Here is a 25,450-nt window from a genome sequence, read left to right on the forward strand (position 1 = left end):
TGTACTTAAAATGTGTACATACTCTTGGCATAAGAAACAGACTGGAAACCCCAGCATCAGCGATGCATCTAAAATAGATGTTAAGGGTCAGCGCTGGAAGTTGGAAACCCAACTCTTGAGTGATTCTCTGGGTCTGTCAGGGGCCCAGTCCTGTGTCTGTCACATAATGCTGTGCCATACTGGTGTTGAGGTCACTTCTTGCAGGAGGAAAATCAGTTTTCAACACTGTTTAATGTTTTATGGGAATGTGACACTGTCAGTATATCTGGTGCTTTGCAGAAAGCTTTTTTATTTGTGTGATGTCTCTTATAACATTGCTTTGCTCTCCTCCGTGCTACCTAAGAGAAACCTCTAGCAAAAAGAGAAGCTCTTTATGGCACTGCATTCAGTTTAAAGGAATTTTTTCAAAAAGAGAGACTTTAAAAAGTCTGTAAAAAAAGACAGAACAGTGAAACGTTCATAGTGATTGTTTTCAGCAAGAGGTAGCCAGTACAGTTGAAGTGGACACTTCAGAAAAGCTTGATGTTTTCAGCACTGTTGTGTTAGACCTGAAAGTAAAGTTCTCCTGCATTAGGCAACTGACATTTGCTACTCCCTTGGATGGTTACTTAAGACAAAGCGTCCCTGGATTAATGTAACTGAGATCGGAAAGATATGCACAGAGAGCACTAGGTTATACTAGAGGATTCTAAGTGGATTTGGGATTTGGCAGTATTTATATCTTTCCTTTTATTTTTTTCTGAAGAATAATCCATAATTGGCCAGTAGAGTGGTACTTCCATGCATCTTTCATTCTCAAATTTCCAATTGCTTTTGACAGAATTCCTCTTTTGGTGATCACTATCCACTCAGCATTGCAGTGTTATGGGTATCTCCTTCTTTCTAAATAGCAATTGTAGTTTGTTGTCCATCGGTACTACTAATTTAGCACCAAAAAAGAAGTCCACATTTAATTATAATTGTGTGGTTTCAGGGAGGTGCATATCAGAACTGCTCAGTGCTGCGTTCACTGAGAGCCTTATGATTAACTTAAGTAGGGAGACCCCCAGATACATATAAAAGTTTCTGCCACAGGTCTCCATGCACACACACTACCTGCAGTTCTTTATCTATCCATCCGTTGCTCATCTTTACATTTTTTACAACAGAGGTAAGACAACCATGACTTTAAGAGCCTTTCTTGTTCACTTCTGCCTCTGTCTAGAAGTGCATACCATGGCCTAAACACATTACTTGAGAGATATCCTGACATTTTCTAGTCTCTAACCCAATCATTTGCCTGACAGTTACTACTTCAGATAAAGGAAAAGAGTCAGATCAGTGTTCGTTCTTTTCTGTGCAGTTCCACATGGAAATGAGAGCTAATGCTGGTGACCAACTACAGTATGCATGAGGTGAGGTAAGGTAATGTGCAACATTTTTACTGTGCAGATCTACCAGACTATTCTTGCTAGCAGCATTTCAGAAATGCCAGTTTCCCCTGAGCAGTGACTTGTGCTGGTGCTAACCTCTAAGAGTAATTTGTATTACTGAAGAGTGTGAAATAGGAGTTAACGTAGTTTTTGCAAAAGTGGAAACAAGTAAACTTTTGAATCCAGAAAATCTGAGATGAAAAGTCATTGTTCATGTGAGTAACAAAATATTCTTGATACAGTACTCGCAAAGAATCATTTTCTTTTTACCACATACCTCATGAAACATCAACAATAAATCTTCATTGAAGATGATTTCAGAGTATTGGCTTTTTAGTTTTTAAAACATTTAACTGTCAACAGCAGAGCTGTTCCACGTTTTCTTAGATGTCTGTGGCTCCACCTACTGGGACTATATGTCAATACAGAGCCTGAGCAAGCTAAGACACCTCTTCCCTGAGAAGCTATACATCGACTACAGTAAGATTGTTACCTCTTTTAGAAGGAATGCTTTTGGAACAATCTAGTCATTCCTGTCAATATTTTAACAATAGTAATCTTTTTCCTATGGTGTTTTAAACAAGATGCAGGTAAAAAAAAGGAAATAAGAAAAGATGATGCAAAATAAATGCAGGGATAGATGACAGACATGGAAGAGTATCAAGCTTTAAAAATTCTCTTAATAAAAAGTTTTATAAAGTTGCCAGAATAGCCCAAGTTCAGCTCTGTTCCTGACAGGTTTTTTTGCCTCTGCTCAGTGGCTTTCTGAGGGGCTTCTCTTTGTTGCAGAGTTTAACTGTGTGTGAGTGTTTACAGAGCCCGGACATCTACAAAAAATCTCACAGGAGGCAGTGGGAGTCTTGCTGCCAACTTGAGTGGGCTGTGGGTTGGGTGTTGCATTGGAAGAGGAGGAGGAGGATGCAGCTTGTGTTCTCTCACTTGATGCCATTGAACAGTCATCTTCCAGCCTAGCTTCTGTGCTAAGTGGGCGTGCTTGAGTGGCACAGCTCAGAAGAAAATCTCTGCTTTATTTCCTCACATTTCAACGTCACAGTGAGCACTGAGGGATGTTCTTTACAGGCAAATAGCCTGTTCCATCAGTGGTGAGTTTTTTCTCATGAGTTTGGAGTCGTTGCTCTTGCCTGTCAACCAGCTGGTGGATTACGCTGTGGAGCTGAATTGTATGGTTTCAAGAATGGCCCAGGCCCTCTCCCTTCATCACGAGACTGAAGAGGTTACGTCAGCTGTTTCTCCTTCAAAGCCACACTTCAGAACTCTGAAAATTAACAGAAATATTTGATGCTGTCAGGCTTATAGCTTACCTGTTGTCTGTCAAGGTTATTAGTTAGGGAGCTGTTCCTATAGGATACTGTCATCAAGCATTCACTTCTCCTGCATATCAGTTTACATCAATTTTAATCTACTATTTCCCTCAGCCTATGGTAAAGACGAATGGTGGCACATGAAGGTGTCTCTAAAAGAGCTCAACACACTCCTTGCCATTTAATCTAGTGATTTATTCATGTGGATAGTCAGCAGACCAGTAGATGACTATTTTTTTCAAAGCTGTTTCATTTCCAGTGATGTGAACGATGAGGCAACTGATGGCATTAATCATTAAATTCTGAATTACTCAACTCTCCTCATTGCAGAATACTAATTCAGAAACTGCACTTTACTTCATGCAAGTTGTATACAGAAATGTAACTAGTTTCAACAAGGCACAAACAGAAAGTCATTGAAGCTATATGGTCCCCAGAGCAAGTCAAATGAAGCATTTGATGTTAGCAGAGAACTTGCTGTGAGTGAGCAGACACAGGAAGATGTCAGTGAAGAAACTTCTGTAACCTTCCTCAGCCTGTTCAGTTACTCCTAAATTATTTCTATTGAAATATCTTGGTAACTTAGAACAGTCATCAAAGACGCCATCCATTCTAAGAGAAGGAAATTAAGAGCTGGTAAACAAGGTCATGCTGTTCTCATATTGAGATTTTCATCAAAAAATATTAACAGAGGTCGCTACAGGCAGGACCTGAAACACAGAATAGGAAAGCAAACTCAGTCTGGGTCAGCCAGTAATGAAAAAAGGAACAAGGGTGAGTCCAGGATTCCCATGTCTCTTGGTGCTTCGACTTGGCAGCCACAATTCCTCTTAGTCCTCCTGCAGCTGAAAGCCAGAACGGACAGTTATGTGAGCAGGTCTGGGAGCTGGTTTGAGGAGACTGTGATGGTTGGTGGGGCTTTGCTGGGAAGGTGGTTTACTCCTCCAAGTCATTTGGGATCTCAGCCCTTGGCAAGGGCTGCAGATTGCCTTAGATTAGCCTGCAGCCCCTACCTGTGCACCATGGAGGATGGGTCAGTGGGTGCTGATGGGCAGCCCTTACAGGGAATTGCAAGGTACCTGCACAAAACCAGCTGTGCATCTGCAGCTGGCTGGCTGGCCCAAATTTGAAAGGCCAGCTACCAACAGCTCATACTGCAAAAGGTACTTAGAGGAACCATCTAACGTAGCTGGAGAATGTATGGTTGACTGTGGGTCAAGAGGCAGCAATTTCTGTGACAGGTAAGAATCCAGCCAGTTTCCCCTTAGGCTATATGGCCAGTTGGACATCTGTGATGTGTTTCACAAGTTTGGATCAGACAAATCAAGCTTACTGGGCTGTGATTTATCAATGTGCTTTGTACCAGTATCTTGAAATGTAATTTCTTTTGCTATTCTAACCACAGTGTAGATGCAGTCACAGCAGTTGGAAAGTGCTGCAGTCTACGCTGATATTTGCCGCACTTATTTTAAGATCTGTGGCCTTCCAGTGAGGTAACATGTTTCCCAAATTTCCTGTGTCTAAGTCATAAGAATATATATGAATCCTGTAGTGGGGTAAAAAATGGTGTTATGGAGAAATCTTGAAGACTTGAATCTTTAGGTCAATTCCAGGATCCTTTTTGTCTCTAGGAAAGTCATGCTAGTTGTTTCTTGGCACAAGGGACACTGTTACTGTTTTTTCTGACACAAACCTTTGTGGGAGCAATACTATTGCATTAGTAGGGAGAAAATATGAAATGACTAATCAAACTTAGAGATAATTGCTTAACAAGATGGGCACTCTGACTTACATTCTCATTCCATGTAAAACTGTCCTGCTGACAGTCTGTTCTCAGCTGGTCCTAAAAGTGATTACATTTTTAAAAAACATGGACTGAAATCATTCTTCCAGGTCCTACAGTCTGGACAACTCAGAATGATCTTTTTCCTGAGACGAAAGGGGAAGTTCTGTTTAGCCTGACTGGGGGGAAAAAAAAAAAAAAGAAAAAATCAAACCTCTAACTCCTGCTCCAGTATACCCATCTCTGAACAGTGGTGTTTATTTTTCACCAGTTACCCATAATATAATATTTATTTTGCTTTGAGGGGCATGAGTAACTTCATTGATGATCCGCAGATGTTTTAGCCCCCTAATTTATACTCTGATGGCAGAATCTTTCTCACTTTCCCAGACACAAGGAAGGTCCTCACTCAAGGAGAACAATTTTTGACCCATCTGCATAATTCTGTGGTTTTTAACTTCACTTCCACAAGTACTCTTCTTAGTACAAAAGTGACTACATACTTCTAATTTATCTTGAAAAATTAGGGTAGCAGTATTAGTTGCTTCTAAAAAAAATTCTTCAAAACAAAACCCACCACGAGATATTTCGGTTGTTCAGTGGAACTGCAGTGTTACTTGTAATCAGCTGCTTATTTTCACAAAACTGCTGGATACTGGATTTCTTTGAGATGTTATTGGTTTGCAAGAGTTGCTGGAAGGTGTTAAATGGGACCAAAATTTATTGGAGCATTAGAACTAACGGAGGAAGTGACTATCTAATCTTTATTTGCTTTGGAAATGTCTTCTTAGACTAGAATAAAAATTGAGCCTTTAAGTGATGTGTACAGATCTCACTGGAGACCTCTGCAGACCTACTTTGCTGCAAAGCTGTGGAGCCCTGAGGGCTCTTTCATGTATGTTTTCTGCACTCCTTGAGGACGAGGGTTTTGAGGTCTCATGAGGTTGTCTTTTGGATGGGCGTTTTCTCAGGCTAGCAGTTGTTTTTAATGTACTAAGTCTTTTAATGTAGTTTTAATGTAATGTTTAATGTAGTAGGTCTTTCTAGATCATGTAAATATCACATGCTTTCATGCAGTTGGTGAATTTTGTTAATAGAAAGTGTTGACTTGCAGAAATCTAGTATATTTGGAGATATTACTCTGTAAGGTATAATACAGCGTTTATGCCTCTGGCAATGCTGTTCACTTTAAAACTTTCAGATGAAAATTTCCAAAGCATGTCTGGGATTTGGAAATGCTTTGCCCATTAATTTTAAGATTGATCTAGAATCAAGAGTACTATCTTTAAAGCTAAACACATGCCTACTTGTGTGCAGAAATGGAGCCTCATTATTCATGTCATTGTCTAAATACTCTGCCTTCCTGACCTAGAGCTTCAGAATCCAAAAATGGCTTTAAGTCAAATCCTCATGTATTTTCCAAGGACAAGCCTATGCTGAAGTTAACAACACAGTTCCTTGAGTGAGAACTACTGGCAGCTGAATCTTTTAGAAAATGAACAAAAATATGCTTGCTCACTCTCCTTGTTATAATACTCATCCCACGTATTTAAACTGATTGAATTGAGACAAATGATTGATCAAGCAAACAGGAACAGAATCTGGAATTCATCCACAGCTGGAGTGGCCAGATGGCATAGCAGAGGTGGGTATGTGGGACGGATGGTGATGGTTTTACCTGTTGTTAAGGCAAAGTCTAACTGCTTTTAAATTCTCTCAGTGAACTCAAACACACTGCTATAGCCTTGCTTTGAGGAATAACCTCATTTCCCTCATCATGTTTATCAAATGAGTGAAATTAAGCATTCAGATAAGAATTCGCAGGGTTTGAACTTAAAAGTATTTTTTTTTCCCCAAATCAACTTTTCTATTGGCCCTAATCCAAAGGCTGTTAAACTTGAGAGGGGTCTTGACTTGTGCTTCAGAAAGTTCTCTGTGAGGGGCTATGTATTGACATTTCTCACTGCGTGGAAATTATTTGAGACTTGAATCCTCTTCTAAGAAGACTGTCGTGGTATAAGAAAGAACACATACATGGCCTTAGGACTTTTCTTGGTATCATCAGTGATTTTTTTTTTCTTTTCAATTTTTCTTTTTTTTTTTCCCCTCAGGTGAATGAAATTTACCACGATGAATCCCTGGGTGTTCACATAAATGTTGTGCTGGTCCGAATGATCATGTTGGGGTATGCAAAGGTAAGCAAGCCTTTGAACCAGTTCTCTGCCTTCCTTTTCTTTGTAATTATAGTCCATGTGAATCACATGAACTGCTGTGGAAACAGAAGTCTACTCAACAGCAGGTTCCAGAGAGCTGCCTTCCCTGCTTGGCATGTGCTAAATGTGCTTGCGCCCTCATTCCTGAGGCTGATCATGGGTGTCCCTTTGTGACATGGGTGCAGGCCTGGTGCAGCCTGCCCAGGCTTACAGCCTCAGTTCTTGCCTTTGTGAGTTGTCAGGGAATTAAATCAGTTTTGTAGAAGCAATTGTTTTGGTTGACCAACACAGCTTGCTGGTGCACCCCCTCCAACCAGTCTGCCAGTGTAACTATCCCCTTTCCTCATTTTGCATATACTCCTTTTACCGGATCACAGAACACACCTCCACTTTGTACTCCACTGAGAGTACTTGTAACAACATGTTGATTTTGCTTGTAAAACACTCTCAGAGAGTTTAAAAACAGATGCTTATTAAATGGTTCAGGATGAGAGGAAAGTGCTAATGCTGTTTAGCATTTGATAGAGATCATATCCGTTCCACTTAACTCAGATATTGAATTTGGACCAGTCAAAAGACCAGTTTGATGTTTGTCTTGCAGTGAAAATTTCTTGAGCTTGTAAGCACACACTGTAGCAAGTCTCACAGAAACAGATGTTTAATCTGTGTTAATCAGTACACATTTACTGGCACTACAGTGTTGTGCACCAGCTGAGGCACTGTCCTGTGTGTTTATATTATTCACTTCCTCCACACAGGCTGTGTGTGTCACTACTTTGTCATAGCTTATCTCAACCAGTCACACTGTCATCTGGCAGTCCAGAAGTTAAACAAGTTTCAACAAAAGAAATAAAAATGCCCAGATTCAACATCTTGTGTCTTCCTCCTGCACATACAGTCTCTATACATAAAGGCCATTATTTTCAGAAATGATGTGAACACTCATTGTACTGTCTTCAAAAAAACCCTAAAGGTGTGCTATTACACATGCACGGTCACAGTTAACATACATGTTTTCTTTTCTCATAGAAAAGGAGGTTATCATGACTTAGAGTGACAGGGTCTTAGGAAGAGAGAAATTTCCTACCTTGAGCAGCTCCTGGGTCTAATGTGTTGCTGTTTCAGTCCATTAGCTTGATTGAAAGGGGGAATCCCTCGAGAAGCTTGGAGAACGTTTGCCGCTGGGCATATCAGCAGCAGAAGTCGGACCCCAATCACTCTGAGCACCATGATCACGCCATCTTCTTAACCAGGCAAGATTTTGGGCCGGCTGGTATGCAAGGTAATGCAGCTGACTGAAGCAAAACTATCTGGACTTGGTGCTTTTCAGCTGGTGCCTGCCAGAAAAGGGGAAAATTTGAAAACTGCCTTATGTGGTCCTGAGACAATAAGCAACATAGGAATTCATTCAGCAAATAGTTAAAGCAGTGTTCAATTTTAAAGATATATCGAAACCCCATCCTGTTGGGGAAAGCATGTACACGTCATAAGTTTCAGTTCCCTCTTCTGGCTCTAGGAAAGGCCCACATGGACAGCCTGATCATGTCCCTCCTCCCATTCATGTTACATACTTTTAAAAAAGCAAGTAGACCTTACCATGGTAGTCCTTTCCATTTATATCTAACTGTAGCAGACTAAGTTTCTTACTTGAGAGATGTAAGCAAATAGCTATTTACCTTCTTAAAACACCAGGTGTTTGTGTGTGTGCAGGGATCACTAGATATGCTCAATGCACTTTGCATTGAACTTTGCTTTTATTTTATTGTATTGTTCACTGTAGATTTCTTTTTCTAGATAGCATACTAGTTACTTTGATACCTGCATTAATCTTTCTGACTCAAGGAACTGATGATAATGGGAAGTAAATTCACAAAAATTCAATGCAGATAAATAAGAGTCTGGCTGAGAGTCCTAAAATTTTGCTGCTCTGTGCAGCATTGCAACAAATTGGTCCCTTTTTTCATTTCATTGGTTCTCATGTAGCTACACTGCAGAATGTGCATCCTATAACGATTTCTCCAGACCAAACAAGCACTTTCATCTCTTATGCTGTGGTCTGTGGTAGGACTGAGGGTTCCTGTGGCTGTGCACACTTCTTGCTTCTACTTGCAGGTGGAAAAAAGGGACTAGAAAATAGAGCAATTTCTGAAGCAAAGCACTCTTACTAAATGTAATGGCTTCCAATGCAATAAATCTAGTATTAGGCATTCAAAAACACCCTCTGCCTTCTATGCCTCATTTTCCTTGAACACACTAGCAGTCCTGCTTCCTCCTTGAATGTTTCTTGTGTCAGTCCCTAGACATTCTTATTGTAAAACTCTGGAGCTTCTCCTGCTGCTTCAGCCACATGCCCTGCTCCAGCACTGCAGCTGGTTCTATGGCTCCATCCCTTCTGCCAGCCACCAGAGTCTGCTCTAGCGCTGTGCCCATCCTCTGCACCTTCAGACTCAAATCCTGCAATGTACCTGTGAAGAAAAGGCCCCCATGCGCTATCCAGTTATGGAGAAGCAGTGTAATACATATATAATTTAATGTAGTGTCAGTAGTACATTCAGCTCTAATGTCCAGAGTTTACAAATCTTCACCTAGCACCAAGGTAAGACTGACCTGCTTTCAGTCAGAAATGCCCTTTAGCAAGAAAGCTTGTGTTCTCATTTGCTGGTGAACCCTTATTGTCTGAAGTAAATTTCTGCTTTTCCAGGTAGGTGAAAAATGCACTGTGTTTTGGCTATTCAGCTGGAGATGCTTTAGATATTTGTGTTCAGTATCTCCATGCTCCCTTCATCTTTCAGGGTCTGAGTTCTTCAGGTCTGGACTTGCAGGCCTGGAGTAAAACCGGTTGGGATGAGATGTCAGGCAGACTTCCATGTCTTCAGAAAGATTTTCGCTTTTGCTGAGGAAAAGACAAGCACTATGCACATGAAGGTACTAATACAAGCATGGGTGAAAAACCTCAGCCTACAGCTCTACCCTTTAATTGTATGGGAACCTTGTACATTTTGGGTGATAAATTTGTAAGTGCCTGAAGTAACACAGATGTCTGTGGAATCAATCTCAGTCTGTCAGAGCCATTTCCTCTGTTTGACAACAATTGCAAAGAGAGAGAGAAAAATGACCATCAAAGGAAAAGAATCCTCGCTTCTTCTCAGGTAGTAAATTTATTGGGGTGTCTCATGTAAAATCAATGTAATGGGTAAATAAATCAGACATGCTTTCTTTCAACAGGATATGCACCTGTTACTGGCATGTGTCACCCTGTCCGAAGCTGTACTCTCAACCATGAGGATGGGTTTTCATCAGCTTTTGTTGTTGCTCATGAAACTGGTCATGTGTAAGTCTAACTTTCAATGTTAGATTACCAAGAAAATATGGTGCTCCATCTCCTGCTTGCCTCAGGTGGTTTAATTTTAATGGCTATAAGAAAGCTGTACTATTTTGATATCCATCAGTGGTTTCAGCAATGAAAAGATAAGTAGGTGAAGAAAGGAAAGGGGAAGAGAGAGGGGGACCTTGCTTTCTGTAGGGTGAGGGTGAGGAAGAGGTCAGTAAGAAAGGTGGAATGCCCAGGTAGTGGAGACAGTAGCTTGTCAAGCATCTTTAACTACTTCCTTCTCATTGAAAGTGCTAATTTGTTAGATTGGGCACTTCTTCAAGAATGATAAGATGTTAGGTTGGGAGTAACTGATTAAGCAAAGATCTCAGCTGTCTGGATGAATGGATGTCAAGCACTGAGGGTCTCATTTTTATCTTCCTTAAGCAGTGCAGGCTACTTGGGTTTTTCTGACAGTGTCCAAGTAATACAGAAGGAATTTAGCAAAACCAGAGATGACCAAGTCACTTGTGTATTAAGCTGTAACAGGTGCACACTTGGAGATGTAACATGCTAACAATATTAGCTCTGTGGAGATGCAACCTGGTAACTGCTTTAGCTCTGTATTTAAATAGGTGCTTTTGATAAATGACTATACAAACATGAACAGTTCAATGTCTGAATGATCTGCTCCCTAACAAGCAGAATAACTTTTCCTTCATCTGAAGCATAGGAAGTCATCATCATCTAGTTAGTTCATTCCTGGTATTAACAATTAAAACAAAGTATAAATGAAAGAACATTCAGAGAGTCCTTACCTTTTGGCATCAGAGAAGATCCGTTTGAAATACAGGTGATATCTGTAGAATGCAAAGAACAATTTTGTTTTGCGTCATTATGTGCACATGAGAAACTGTTTTCTTTACAGCATTTTTACCAGCTGAAGAGCAGAAACTGCCTGGGCTCTGATACTGGTTCTTTGTTACAGGCTGGGGATGGAGCACGATGGGCAAGGGAACAGATGTGGGGATGAGACAGCAATGGGGAGTGTTATGGCTCCCTTGGTGCAGGCTGCCTTTCATCGTTACCACTGGTCCAGATGCAGCGGCCAAGAACTCAAAAGATATATACAGTAAGGACCTGTCAGCACTCAGCGGTAGTTGTTTTACTAAAGGCAAGAGAAGTCTTTGCGGTTCCCGGGATGTGGGGCCAGTGTGCTGCCCTCTGCTAGACAGCAGAGAGGAAATGGGAGGCAACCCCAGTGTGGAAGAACAGGCACAAGTGTCATAAACTGGACTCTTGACTGTGGAAGCCCTTTTTACAAACACAGCCATACAGGGGCCTCAGAGCTCCTCTTCATCCAATTCTTACTTAGGCTTCCTTCTCCATTGCAAATGGCTGGTTTTGCCAGTCAAAACTGAGTGAAAACTTCATGAGCTGACCCACATCTCCTACAGAGGAAACCTTATTCATAAGACAAAGCATAAAATAGTAATTGATTGAGACCTTAGAGCTTCAAGTGAAATACCCCAGTGCAGGAGGAGCAGCCCACCAGTATTGCTAGAGACCTCAGAGTTAAACAGGAATGAAGAAAAAGCAAGCCTTGTTCTTGCCCTTTGCATAGGCAGGGCTTCAGCCCTGTGAATACAGTAGGTTTTGCTTAAGAAGGCCTGTTTTCAGACTGCTGTCCTGTTTCAAAGCTCCATGAAGTCAGTGGAAAGGCTCCCTGTGACTTAAGCATGCTTTGTGTTAGGCATTATATCAGGAATCTTACCTCAAGTTGAAGCACATTGAGATGTTGCCCTCTGGCACTGAGAGTGGGGAAGTGTTTGTTTTCTACCTCTAGTGACAGGAATGTAAAGTGCAAATTTCATGTTTTGCAAGGGCAAGGAAGACCTGGAGATGCTTCTCCACAGTCTTCAGCAAATGCAGGGATTTTGCTGTAGGATCTTCCCACCCAATGGTCTGTCATGTTGCACTAGGCAGTATTCCTACAGAAGGGACTGTGATACTTTGGGGAGCAATAACTATAAGTAAACAGGACAGCAGGTCGGAGAAAAGGAGTATTGCCTTAGTAAGAGTAAGTACTTGGATCTTGCTGATCAAGAAAAAAAAATACCACATCTCCTCATGATTTTTTTTTCATGTGTATCTTTCCACAGCTCTTACGACTGTCTTCTTGATGACCCTTTCAAACATGATTGGCCTAAGCTTCCTGAACTGCCAGGCATCAATTATTCCATGGATGAACAGTGCCGTTTTGATTTTGGCGTTGGCTATAAAATGTGCACAGCGGTATGTCCAAGGCAGTCATTGTGAAGACAAACGTCCATTTAGCAAGTTGGTGTCTGGCCTTATTTAAAAGCTGCAATATATACATTTTCTCCTAATTGAAGAGCAGTTAATGGAATAGTTTAAACAGATCTATAAAGAGGAGAGAGATATTTATGGGTGGAACACAGTCCTCTGGGTAATTTGGTTTAACAGTCAAGTGGACAGACAGCAGCAGAGTCCACATGACACAGACTTGTGGTATTGATCCTAAGGAAGACGGGAAAAAACCTCACTTTCTTCCCACTTCTTCGTGTCTCCACCTTTCCTCATGCCACCAGCTCAGGACTAGAGGATGCAGGGAATAAGCAGTGCCCTTTTCTTTATGAAGATACTGTACTTGTGGATATTCATGTGTTTGAGATGAATTGACTGGGTGAGTTGAATCCTTATCTGAAAAGTATTAATAACCTAATGTTGAGTTTCATCTCATAAATGTTCTGCATTTCAGTTCCGAACCTTTGACCCATGCAAGCAGTTGTGGTGTAGCCATCCAGATAACCCATATTTCTGTAAGACTAAGAAAGGACCTCCACTTGATGGCACAGAATGTGCCCCTGGGAAAGTGAGTATTGTGGTTTTGCTATGTTTGTATTGAAGAAGCGGGGGAGGGGGGGGCGGGGAAAGATGCATTTATTTGGGTTGAAGGGCACATAGGAAGACAAGGAATTGCCTAGCAGAGCAATTCCCTGGAGCCAGAGGAAGGCAAAAGAGGGAGCTGTGCTCTCCCTTTTTGGTGTTCTGTGAACTGTGAAGGTTTGCCATAGTACAAAGTAAATTTTGGACACTGAAACCACAGCTGAGGTGTAGCCCACTCTCAGCCTCCCTCTTCTGTAGCCTTTTTGTTATGTTTTTTGTATTCTTGTCTCATCTGCCAAGAGTCCATAAAATGCCATGAGCAATCCATGGTAGCAGAAAACATGGTCACTGTAGGACTGCTTCTTAGTGTTTGTGGTCCAGACATCCCATAGCTAAATATTCGTGTAGGCTTAGGATTAGCTCTTTTTTTTTTACTTTTATATGCCCATTATTGGGTGTCCTGCTGCTAATTCATTTTTAATTATAAAATTACTCTCAGATAAATATTTTAGCAGATTTCATGTATTCTGAGATACACGAAAGCAAATTATACCATCTGCATATGCCCTAGCAAGCATCAAAAGCACACCCTGCTCAGTGACTAGTCGTCTGTTCCAGTCTATTTGCTTAAGCATATTTGGCCACTATGAGGGGAAAAGAAAACCAACAATACATACTAATCCTCAGCAAAAGGTTTATCCTGCTAATATTCAGAACATTAAAATTTTTAAAAAGGTGGTAGCAACTAAGACTCAAACGATACAAAGACTTCATTTAAGTGGAGAGTGGGGTGGAACATGTTGAGCTTCCTGTACCTGCCCATGGAACAATTCAGGCTCACATTCAGCAGCGCTGCCTGCTCGGTCATGGAACAGCTGCTGTCAAGGGTGGGGATCAGGTACCCTCAAACTCCAAGTACATAAACCCTCACTCCCTTTGTCCCCTGGAAAGTCCCTGCTTGCAGTCTGTTCTCTCAGATGTCCTTTCTCAGCCCATGAGTTCACCTCTGTGTTCTTTTATATTTTACCACATTTATACAGTGAGTTTGGTTTTTGTTTCTGTTCTCATCTGTTTTCCTTGCCCAACTTCTCAGTGGTGCTATAAAGGTCACTGTATGTGGAAGAACACTAACCAGCTGAAGCAGGATGGCAACTGGGGACCTTGGACAAAGTTTGGCTCCTGCTCACGAACCTGTGGAACTGGAGTTCGCTTTCGAACACGCCAGTGCAACAGTCCAATGTAGGTCTTCTGTCTAGATGGTAGTTCCAGTCAAGTGGGAATTGTTACAGGTGTCAGTTTAAGTGGCATTTATGTTGTGTCTGCCAAAATTCATGTTCTGTTCAAGCCCCTTGAAACATGGCTTTTTGCGGGGAGCCAGGGTCATTTTTGGAGAATTCAAGAATTTCCAAAGGAAAGCCTGGGGAAAACCATCCTGAGGATTTAGTTTATGTGTAAGAGAGTCAAGAATACATACTGTGTGAGCTCAGCAAGCTACAGGGTAAACTTAGATATTCTCTAATTGTAAAATGACTTTTGGCAGCATATATGTGCTCACGTATTACTTCTGCATTTCAGCCTATGCACAGGCAAGCACAAAGGTTATATTGCAAGTGTGTAGCTGTGCAGTGTACCTGCTCTGGTTCCATTACTGTCACTTCATACCCCATTTTTTGCAAAATTGTCTCTTAAAATATAGTGAAATTTCACAGACAGAAGAAAAATCCCCAGATCTAATGTCCAGTGGGTTTTAGAATCTCCTGAATATTTTGTCTTCACAGGCCCATTAATGGAGGTGAAGACTGTGCTGGTGTCAATTTTGAGTTTCAACTTTGCAATACAGAGGAGTGTCCGAAGCACTTTGAGGACTTTAGAGCGCAGCAATGTCAGCAACGCAATTCCCACTTTGAGTATCAGAACAGCAAACACCACTGGCTGCCATATGAACATCCTGACTGTAAGTTCTGTTATTTGCCTTTCTCACAAATCAGTCCTGGAATCTCACAGAGCTTATGAGGGATCTTGTTCATTCAGCCACATAAAGACTAGAAGTAATCAGTGTCTCAGCGAGTGGTGAGACTAAAAAGGAGGAAAAAAGGATGGCCCCAGAGGGAAAGAGGGAGTGCCATGCGAGACAGTTATAATTTCCCCAACCCTAGGCGAACTAGCTTCCCCTGACTTTCATCCTTCTCTTAGTGAGAACATGATGTAGCAAGAGGCTTGAGGCCCTCAGCTCCTGCCAGAGTAGCTGGTGGGTGCTGGTAGCATTTAACGCACTGCACTGGCAAGCTCTGGCTCTCTGCTGTTGGGGCAAAGTGTGGAAAGCCGCTGACTGGGTCATGACAGACTCTTCCTGCCCTCTCTTCCATATGGCTGTTCATCTACCTGAGTGCAAAGTGTTAATACTTAATTGTGGCTGCTGCTAGTTACTTCCACTGAAAGTAGTAACAGTGTTTGTTTTTCTAATGGCACTACTTGAGAAGTCCTTCTTAGCATTTTCCTACTCTTATAGATATGCCTCAGCCTGATTCTGTCAGTCTTCATTGCTGACATTAATCTAACCCAGTAATTACCTTGAGTGACAAGGACAGCTTAAAGCACAAAGACAGGTTCCTAGCGCACTGAAAGGTGCTGTGGAGCTGCATCTCTTGAGATACCCTTGACACAGATGGCTAAGGTGTTAGATTCAGACATTGACCAGGAAGAATGTGTTCAGCTGGTATTTTTGAAAAAAGATAGAGATCCACATCTTCTGTGCTTTTCACCTGGCTTTAGCACCATCTTCCCACAGATCAAATTTTCCACTGTGATTTTTCTGCATCCCTGTCACTTCCTAAACTCAGCCCTGTTACCAACAGGATCGGAGCGAAAGCTGCTTTCAGCATAGTCAAGAACCCAGTCCTAGGAGCCTCTTCAGAAAGGAACTGATTTCTGTGAGAATATCTCATAGTGATAGGCCCATAATTCACAGAAAAGCAGATTAGTTGCTTTTTGTCCCCCACAGCTGTTTAAGGTCCTTTCTATTTCTGTCATATTCTCTTCACTCCTTTAGTGGGATATTTTCCTGAGGCACATCTGGATTGCTGTTAATTTATGCAGTTACTTCTCTTTCCTCACTATGCAGCTAGTAAGAGATGTCACCTGTACTGCCAATCCAAAGAAACTGGAGATGTTGCTTATATGAAACAGTTGGCACATGATGGGACTCGCTGTTCCTATAAAGATCCCTACAGCATCTGCGTTCGTGGAGAATGCGTGGTGAGTGACAGCTTCCCAAGGTCATTATGGAGTTTGAAATGTGCTGTTGCGTTTACCAACAACTTTGTTTGGAATCAATCTGCAGAACTCCATCAACAATGCAGAAATGGACTTTGCAGACGTTTCTGAATTAAATATTTGCAGCATCATATTCCTCATAATTCCTTGAGATTTAAATTAAATTAGAGCAATGGCACAGATCTATTCCATGGAAATACTCCACTTCTCTTCAACTGATTGGTTCATTTGCCTTTTGTGCACTTAGTTTTGTGTCTGAAAAGAATTGTGTCTATTTTTCTGTCTTTCCCATCTTTCTTAGCCTTGAAGTACAGTGACTATAAAGCTAGAATCAATTCCTATTTTTCACCTGGAAACTATTATCCAGCACCAGATTTGCAAGTAATTTGTGTTTAAATAAAATAGGTCAGTGTTGGGTGGTAGTTTGTGCATTAATTTTGAGATTGCTTCCCACCACAATTAAAACTTAGAGCCAGTGACAAAGCCTTCTCTCTTTTTTTGGTTCTCCCTCCTGCAGAAAGTGGGTTGTGACAAGGAAATCGGTTCCAACAAGGCTGAAGATAAGTGTGGCGTCTGTGGCGGAGACAACTCTCATTGCCGAACTGTGAAGGGAACCTTCACCCGCACTCCCAAAAAGCTTGGTAGGAATCTCATTTTTATGTATCTGGATAGCTTTTCTGTTGCCTCTGGTGTTTCTGTCCTACTTACTGCTTTTGCGGACTGGTCAGAAATGCAACCTATTTTAAAGCAGCAAAACACAAGTTGTAAACTAATCAGCAAAAATAGCGTAGTTGTTGATAAAGAAGTGACATCTTTAAAACAGTGTCATATTTCTGTCCTTTGAAGTACTTATTAAAAAAAACCTTGATTAGTCAAGTGTATCAAGAAATACCATGCAGAGCGTGTTTAGTTGTTCTTTGCAAATTCCCAGCCAGACAATGTTTCTGAAAAGTGGGGATACACTGAGTTTAGCAAAACAAAAATGAACCATTCTTCTAATAGTGAAATGCAGAAGTTGTCAAGGTACTTTGTCTGAGACTAACTGTAGCATGCCTCCATCTGTAGGAGGACTAGAGGAAGCTTTTTTATTTCCCCTTAAAGGTTAAGCTTTTTACAAGTTTTTCTTCTCACAACAAGAAGCACAACAAGCTTTAAATGGAAGTCTGAATTTCTGTGCATATGAAATAAGTGTATGGGATCCTCATGTCAAGTTGGTTTTGTATGATGCTTTCTCACAAATTCTAGCCCTTCAGTCAATAATAAATTCAGCTGAGTTCTGAAGCAAATATAAAAACATTTTGACAGGAATCTGCATTTCTAATACCCTTTAAGTTGTATGGCTGACATGCAGTGGAACATATGATAGCATTCTGCTAACTCAGAACTAAGAATGACCTAGATAAAAATTTTCAGACTGTACTCTGGGGTATTTAGCAACACATTACCTATCAAAAATAATTGAAGATCTGCTTGGACGTCTTCAAAAATTTCTATTTAGTCAGTTATTTGTTAAGCCAAGGCAGTATTATCCTGTACATTTTGCTGTGACTATTTTGTATTTTCAGTCTGGGGAAGCTACTCGGGGATACTTATCTCCTTTATGACTGGGAGCAGTTATTTCAGGAATAGAAATGTCTGATAGAACTAAGTGCTTTAAGACAGAGTAGAGACAGGCTAAGGCGTAGATAACGTGAATATCTGCAGTAACAGTTTAGAGGCTGGTAATTGCTGCCATGAAGCAAGCTTTACTGCAGCATTAATAATTACTATTGGACAGTGAGCAGCCGAACTAAACTTGGACAAAGATAAGTTCATGTGTGACTGGATATAAAATACATTAAATATTTTGCTGAAAATACTTATTAATTATTACTAATTGGAAAAGTTTACTGATTGTAATTATCAAACTACAGTAGAGAGCCCTTCTGAAAGGGACGGTTCTCTGGAGGCTGATGGATTGGACACCCAATAATGCAAGAATCACTCAAACTTTGGCAGCAATGGACTTAGCAGTATGACTTGAGCCTCATATATAGGCCTGTGTATTTCTGGACCTCCCAGCTACTGTGCTTTCCAAAAAAAAAGTGCTCAGCCTTCTAAAAGCATTGCTGATTTTTTTCACTTAAAAAGTTTGGGAGCAGAGGGGATATTCATGTCACAACTCTGAATCCAGTCCAATAAGAACCTTTTCTGATGAGTCTGGTTTCTGTTGTCTACACCAACAGTTTGCAGCTCCTAGCTGTGGTTTGGCTCACTCTCACTCCCTGGGAGATGAACAGAGCAATCCAGAGGCAGTGGTCAAAACATGCTACTGACCCCACCACGTTCTGGCTCAGCATTTCTGCCTGTGGGCCACTGAGACCCACTGCATTGTCTTCTGGGGCGTCAGCGTGTGACTGGATGTTTGCACAGTATTTTCAGCGTCTGGAAAGCATGACAACTCAAAGTGACAGTGCTAGGAGAGAGGTCAGGGAAGATAGCTGTTGATCAGCCACTTAATTGGAAATGTTTAGGAAAGCAATAGAAGCGTTTTATAACGTGTATTGTTTTACCATAACTTTGGCAATCTAGTCATTAAAAAGACTAATTGACCTCTTCCAACAGGAAAACATTTAAGCAAGAGGTGCCAAAAAGAATTCAAGTTTCTGGAGAATGAAATCTGCAAGTATCCAACTTAAAATCACCTACCTGAATTTTCACTGGTCTGACTTTCATTGACTATTAAAAATTGCTAGATGTGTCTAATTTTGCTTTAAATGCATGGGCACATCTTGTAAAGACTGTCTAGCTGATGACATAGTCAATGAAATAACAAGACTTGGCTCCCATAGCACTAATTACAGACATTCTATTTAAGGGAAGACAAGAGGAGCATTTACTTTGCCCAAAGGAGCACGCAATATTTCCCTTTCTGAAACAAAGGAGTCTAAAAATATGCTGGGTAAGTTTCAAGTGCTTGCAGAAAGAGAGGCATCCACCGCAACTTGAGAGTTCTTGCTGCAGTTCTCATCTCCATGCAGACATTGACAGATAACGCCGAATCAGGCAAAAACTTTGTTTTGTATGCTCAAAAGACAGTTAATGAAAAGATTAGCAAATGCTGTTTGTGCAGTCACTCATCAGCCAAGACACGATTTTACATATTCATTTTCTTCACTTAAATTTTTCCAAGGAGCTGTAGTATGTCAGGCATATGACAAACTGCTGATGCATTGGTTAGTCCCAGGATCCCCAGGATGAAACAGAATTACTGAAATGCTACGTCTTGTGTTTGCAATGCACAAATGCTGAAGTCTTGTTACATCTACACTCCTACAAAAGGGCTGGATTACTCAGGAAGATTGCATAGCGGAGTACAAAACAGGGGGGAACTTACTCAAATCTTAGAAGGAGGATCTACAGAGATCATAATTAAATTTGAAGCTGTTAAACATAAAGTAATAGAAATATGAAAATACCAGGCACTCAGAATGCTTATGATGCTCTTGTTTGAAACTTGATATAGAAGTACCTGCTGACAGGTCCCTAGGAGGGATTTTAGTCTTCCTAATGACAATACTTACTTAAGGTGACACAGATTACCTGTGGTTTGAACTGATAAAAATTTGAAATTTAAACTAAGAATTATTTTCTTTGGGAACAGCTTTTTACTTTTAGCTGTAGAGAGCTGAATTCAGCCCTTTCACTTAAGCATTAGCAATGTAAATGATGCATTTTACTTTCAGAGTTGTAAATAGTTTGCATGCACTTCCATATGGACAAGCCTTTTCTCATGTGTAGCAACAATACACTCTGTCCTATGCCCACCTTTCTCTAGTCTTTGATGTTTCAGAAGTAAGCAGACACACTTAAGACATTACCATCCAACATGACAGTAAGTAAACTCAAATCTAACAGCCTGGCTGATGGGGGATTTGGAAAAAATAACCAGGAAAACTTGTGGGTTTTCCCTTTGTATGCTGAGGAACATAGGAAGCATAGTTTTGCCTGAATTGTTCATTGATATGGCCTATAGCAGTGTAGCTTATCACGTGACAAATAGATTTGTAACTGGTTTCTCCTCTCTCCTTGAAAGAGGAAAAACACAAGGAGGTCCTGTCAAATACGTTACAAAACTATTTGCTCAGTTTCTTTCTGACAATGCTGCTTAGTTGAAGATGGATGCCCTCTTCTGCAAGTAGAAGCTGGATAATGTAGTGCGCTCTTAACCATGGCTGTTACTTCTTTCCATCTCTGCTTTCTCCATCGACTACTACACATGCCAAAGGGTACCTTAAGATGTTTGATATCCCTCCTGGTGCTCGACATGTGTTTATCCAAGAAGACGAGGCTTCTCCTCACTTTCTTGGTAAGTGTTTCTTTCCTCAGGTGTGGCTTTGAGGCATGATGAGAAGCACAGGGCAGTCATGCAGAAGAACCTGAGAAATGGGATAACCAAATTCAAGTGTTTAGGGTAAATACGTGCATTCAGAATTGCATGTTAAGACCTGAGTCCCACACTGTAACTCAGCAAACAAATATTGAATTCTTCGAGATAGTAAACTCATCCCAATTTGCATGTTTACTAACAAAAGCTTATCATCATTCATGTTTAAATTGGCACTGACAGTGTAAAAACTATGTATTCTATTATGTGAATCAAATTCAGTATCTTTAATTATTATTATTTGCTGCAGATTGTAAGCAATAGGTTTTTAAATGGGAAGATGACTGGGGAACTTGTGATATATTTGCAGTCTGTTTCATTTCAGGTTTTTCTCATGTAGGACAGTTCATACTGTTCTCATTCCATTACTTACTGCTTACCATTTTCTAACGCTTAAGGGATTTTTAGCTCACATGAGAGGGGTGAGATTTTCCATGGATTTTGATGGCTTTTTAATCAGCTCCTTACGTGCTAGGACAGTGTCTGAGTTGTAAACCCTTCAGGCAGAGGTAGATTAGTTATTACAGATAAGTAGGAATAGAAAATCAAAAACCAAAACAAACAAACAAAATTGTTTCAACTGTGATGACATGAAAGAGGGAAACATGACTTTTGAGGTTCAAGAGCTTCATTTTGGACCAAGCATAGCCTGATAGTAACTTTCAGAAAAGCATAGCTTTGCTTTGGCAGCAAATGGCTTTGTGAAGCTACTTATTGCAGAGCTCATGCATTTGCATTACTGTAATCATAGGAACTTGTAATATTTCTGCATAGATTTTATAATGTTTTATGGTACACTGAAAAAAAGTTGTACAACAGAAAAAAGAACAGTACATTTTTCAGCTTTCTAACGTATTGGCTTCTAATTGGAGCCTAATAATAATCCCCACACTACATGACTTTCAGTGTGTAGTACAGGAACCCAAAACCAAGTGGTTTCCCAGGGGTTCAAATGCCTCAGCTCTTTACTTACTGATTTTAGCATTTGGTACATACGTACCCAAATGAAACTAAGATGTGATGAAAAAGTTCCATTTTCATAATTTGAGGAATATAAGAAATACGCTTCTAGTCTCTTGAGGGTTCTGTTACACTAACAGGCATTCTCACTAATACTGATTTTGGTTTTATGCAAATAAGGAATGACAAGGGATTCTGAAGATTTGACCCAAGTTTCTTGCAACTACCTGTGCTTCTTGGGAGCTAAGCTAATGCAGGAAATGTGCACACTACATAGGAAGATGTAGCTCAGTCTCTGTCTAGTTCTGTATCTATAACTAATTCATGTGGACAGGGAGGTACAAAATTGAAGCAAATATCCAAAGGCACCTGTCATCAAACTGGAATTTGGAGGCTATATGAGATGGTCTTGGAGGGTATTTCTCTGACCCAACACATCTACAGCACTTGCCTAGTGCATTGGGGTTTTTTGCAAAGGGAGTTCTATAATATCTCCTGTCAAGTTTCACGTAAGCCACCGTGATTGCCGACAATATGATGGGAGGCACGACTGCCACTGTTTTCAATCCTTTTAGCAATTAAGAACCAGGCTACGGGACACTATATTCTGAATGGGAAAGGGGATGAGGCCATATCACGATCTTTCATCGACCTGGGCGTGGAGTGGGAATACAACATAGAAGACGACATAGAAACTCTCCACACTGATGGGCCCTTGCACGATGCAGTGGTTGTGCTGGTACGTTAACATATCAAGCAGTGGGAATATGGTGGGTTTATCTTATATTAAAAAAGTGCATGGCCAGCGTGGAGCTTGCACTGAGATAAAACACTGCGGTGTAATGTCTCTCTGAAAGACTTGTGCCAATGAGATGGCTGATAGGCTGAAACCCTTGTCTCACTAGCTGTTACCCTCTCGTAAACTGCTGCCCGTTCAGCAGTACCATGTCAGTCAGAAGCCAAATATTGCATTGTCTGACATCAGTGGGACACGACCAGTGACCAGAAAGGGCATGGCATATCAAACCGTGTTTGAGACCAGCCCTGCTCTTTAGCCAAGTAAATGATGTGGCCACAACCATCCTTTCATCCTAGATGACAGTGTCTTACTTGGCCAGCTTAGAATGCTAACCTAGAAAGGTCTCTCATTTTAAATGGCTCTGTGTTGATTTTACTATGGTTAGTTTTAACTGTGAAGATGAAAATCAATTTTTTTTCCATCAGTTAGTTAATTAGCAGTTTCCATGTTTCCCATAAGGGCCAGGCCTTGGTTTCTTTACTTTGCAAAGGAATGAATAATAGCTCTGGTTTTGTACCACTGTTTACATTTGATTATTAATAGATCATTCCTCGGGAGAATGACACAAGATCTAGCCTGACTTACAAATACATCATTCATGAGGATTCAGTACCAACTATCAATAGCAACAATGTCCTACAGGAAGAAACAGATACTTTCGAGTGGGCATTAAAGAGCTGGTCACAGTGCTCCAAACCTTGTGGTGGAGGTAAGCAGATGATGTAGCACCTTCTAGTAGTGAATGACAAATTACCAAAAGTGGAAAAGTAAAAGGTGGGTGAAGTGAATGCTTTAGAAATCTTGGACTTCCTTTTTTTAAAAGCAACTTGTTATTTTGGGTGCCTACGCTTAAAATATCCTAAGTGCCTGGTTCAGTTAACATCACACTTCATGCCTAGGAAGAAAAAGTCCTTTTTAGGTATTGAAATTCAGCACCCGAAGCCACTTTGGAAATACAGACTCGGACATTTATGCTACTGAACCTTCACTTTGCTCATGGTATGTACATTATTCTTATGGAAGGAATGGGCAATGCTAATGTCAAAGTAACTTGAACTCTTACATACAGCAGTGGAGTAGGTGATGTGTGCTGGTAGTAAGAACACTAACTTGAGACTTGAGTTCACTCCGTGGTTAGCTGGTGACCTGCTGCTTGTCATTAAGGAGATAATTTCTCCCCTCTCTGTGCCATGATTTGTAACACAGAGGTTAGACTAAGGGGTTGTAACTGTCCCTTCTGGCCTTTAAAACCTATCATGGTGTCACATGATAGCATCCACAGAGTGCTGTGTGGCAATCTTGTGCTTGACAACTGAACAAATTGTGTGTTTAAATACGTCATATCTGTCATGTAAAACCATAAAACTTAGACTGAAACCAAAAATTAAAACAAGGATCTGTTTTTCCTCATTTTTCTGAAATATTTTTCAGGGTTCCAGTACACCAAATATGGGTGTCGCAGGAAAAGTGACAACAAAATGGTTCATCGCAGCTTCTGTGAAGCCAGCAAAAAGCCAAAGCCCATTCGCAGAATGTGCAATCTCCAAGAATGCACACAGCCTCTGTAAGTACATCTAGCATAAAGATGTAAAAGATTGCTTGTGGTAGGTGTGGAAGTTAACCCAAGCCAAATTTGATAGGATGCTGATAGCCTTCTAGACTGGAGTTCCTGTGTTATGGATGGAGGTTTTTTCTACGTGTATAAGAATGGCTACCCATCTTATTGAGTGGTTTCATCACAAAAATAATGTATACTAAGGGCTGCCCGACCTGGCAGCAGTTTGGAAAACAGGTACAAGTTGTGATGGTATCTTACTCATTTTTAATTCGCAGCTGGGCAGCAGATGAGTGGGAATACTGCACAAAAACCTGTGGGAATTCAGGCTACCAGATCCGTACTGTGCGTTGCATTCAACCTCTTCACGATGGTGCAAACCGCTCTGTCCATTTCAAGTATTGTAGTGGAGATCGCCCTGAAAGTCGCAGGCCATGCAACCGAGTACCATGCCCTGCACAGTGGAAAGCCGGACCCTGGTCTGAGGTAGGCAAGCAGCAGTCATGAGTGAGCAACTTATCCTTGCGACCATCTCATGCCTCCAAACTCGGATCTGTGCCTGGGCTGAAAGCTCCCAACTGCACTGGACAGAGTTTTCCAAAACCTGATGATCTGCAGCAGATAATGCCTGCCAGCTTCATGGGCTTCTACAGGTCTCCAGACTTTTCCAGAAAGCAGCAGATGAAATATTCCCAGTATCAGATACACAATCCTGCAAGACAAACATTGAAATTTTGCTTGTTTTTCTCCAAGTCTCCAACTTTTCACTTCTGAAGACAGCATAACATTTTTTACTAACTTGGACTGGTTTGCAATCACAGAGTTTCTGCAAGTGTTGATACTGTTATAATGACTTAGGACCGAACAGCTGATCCATACAGCTAACTCAGTGAACACTGAGTTTTCTCTATCCCTTCTGTTCTTTTTGTGTTACATTGTCAAGATCAGGTATCGGTTACAGGAAGAATAAGTAGCAAAATTCATAATATACTCTGATAATAAATTTAACATTACAGAAAGCAAGAACCAAGGGAAATACTGTCTTCCTCCTCTGCATATTTCTCCATAATGTCAACCTTCACTAAAGGCTACTTTCAAAACTAATTGCTGGGATGTATAGCCTGACCTGAAAGCCAACCTTGGGCTATTTTAGACACATTCATTTTTGCATGTTGCTTGGAAAGCTGAATGTCCTGACTTGCCTTGTGTCTGTTCCGTAGTGTTCTGTGACCTGTGGGGAGGGAACCAAAACCCGGCCAATCATGTGCCGTGCTGGCGACCAGTGTGATGGAGAAAAGCCAGAATCAGTGAGGGTTTGTAAACTCACTCCCTGTGATGGTAAGAAAACATCTTAAAATGACTGCAGTAGATGAAGGTAACCATTCCTTGTCTCAGTGCAGCCTGTATGGATAGCACAGTGTTGGGTAGGGATGTTAGACACAGGTATCATTCGTTAGGCCTAGATAGAAGCTGAACTTCCTGTGTAC

At 41.0% G+C, this 25,450-nt stretch overlaps 1 protein-coding gene across 2 annotated transcripts in view; it reads left to right on the forward strand.

Moving 5' to 3' along the window:
- The window catches only part of ADAMTS3 (ADAM metallopeptidase with thrombospondin type 1 motif 3), a 134,762-nt gene that overhangs the window by 101,299 nt on the left and 8,013 nt on the right, over nucleotides 1-25,450 (forward strand). For both annotated transcript variants that reach the window (XM_065633376.1, XM_065633377.1), the window contains 16 exons: nucleotides 6,629-6,712; nucleotides 7,856-8,012; nucleotides 9,956-10,061; nucleotides 11,029-11,172; nucleotides 12,203-12,335; nucleotides 12,823-12,936; nucleotides 14,044-14,189; nucleotides 14,729-14,904; nucleotides 16,072-16,205; nucleotides 16,741-16,864; nucleotides 20,491-20,571; nucleotides 22,185-22,348; nucleotides 22,952-23,117; nucleotides 23,840-23,972; nucleotides 24,242-24,449; nucleotides 25,184-25,301. In XM_065633376.1, the coding sequence (XP_065489448.1) occupies nucleotides 6,629-6,712; nucleotides 7,856-8,012; nucleotides 9,956-10,061; nucleotides 11,029-11,172; nucleotides 12,203-12,335; nucleotides 12,823-12,936; nucleotides 14,044-14,189; nucleotides 14,729-14,904; nucleotides 16,072-16,205; nucleotides 16,741-16,864; nucleotides 20,491-20,571; nucleotides 22,185-22,348; nucleotides 22,952-23,117; nucleotides 23,840-23,972; nucleotides 24,242-24,449; nucleotides 25,184-25,301 (2,188 nt within the window). The remainder of the gene's footprint in view (nucleotides 1-6,628; nucleotides 6,713-7,855; nucleotides 8,013-9,955; nucleotides 10,062-11,028; nucleotides 11,173-12,202; nucleotides 12,336-12,822; nucleotides 12,937-14,043; nucleotides 14,190-14,728; nucleotides 14,905-16,071; nucleotides 16,206-16,740; nucleotides 16,865-20,490; nucleotides 20,572-22,184; nucleotides 22,349-22,951; nucleotides 23,118-23,839; nucleotides 23,973-24,241; nucleotides 24,450-25,183; nucleotides 25,302-25,450) is intronic.

This window comes from Caloenas nicobarica, chromosome 4 (genome assembly GCF_036013445.1).
Source record: "Caloenas nicobarica isolate bCalNic1 chromosome 4, bCalNic1.hap1, whole genome shotgun sequence".
NCBI classification, from domain to species: domain Eukaryota; kingdom Metazoa; phylum Chordata; class Aves; order Columbiformes; family Columbidae; genus Caloenas; species Caloenas nicobarica.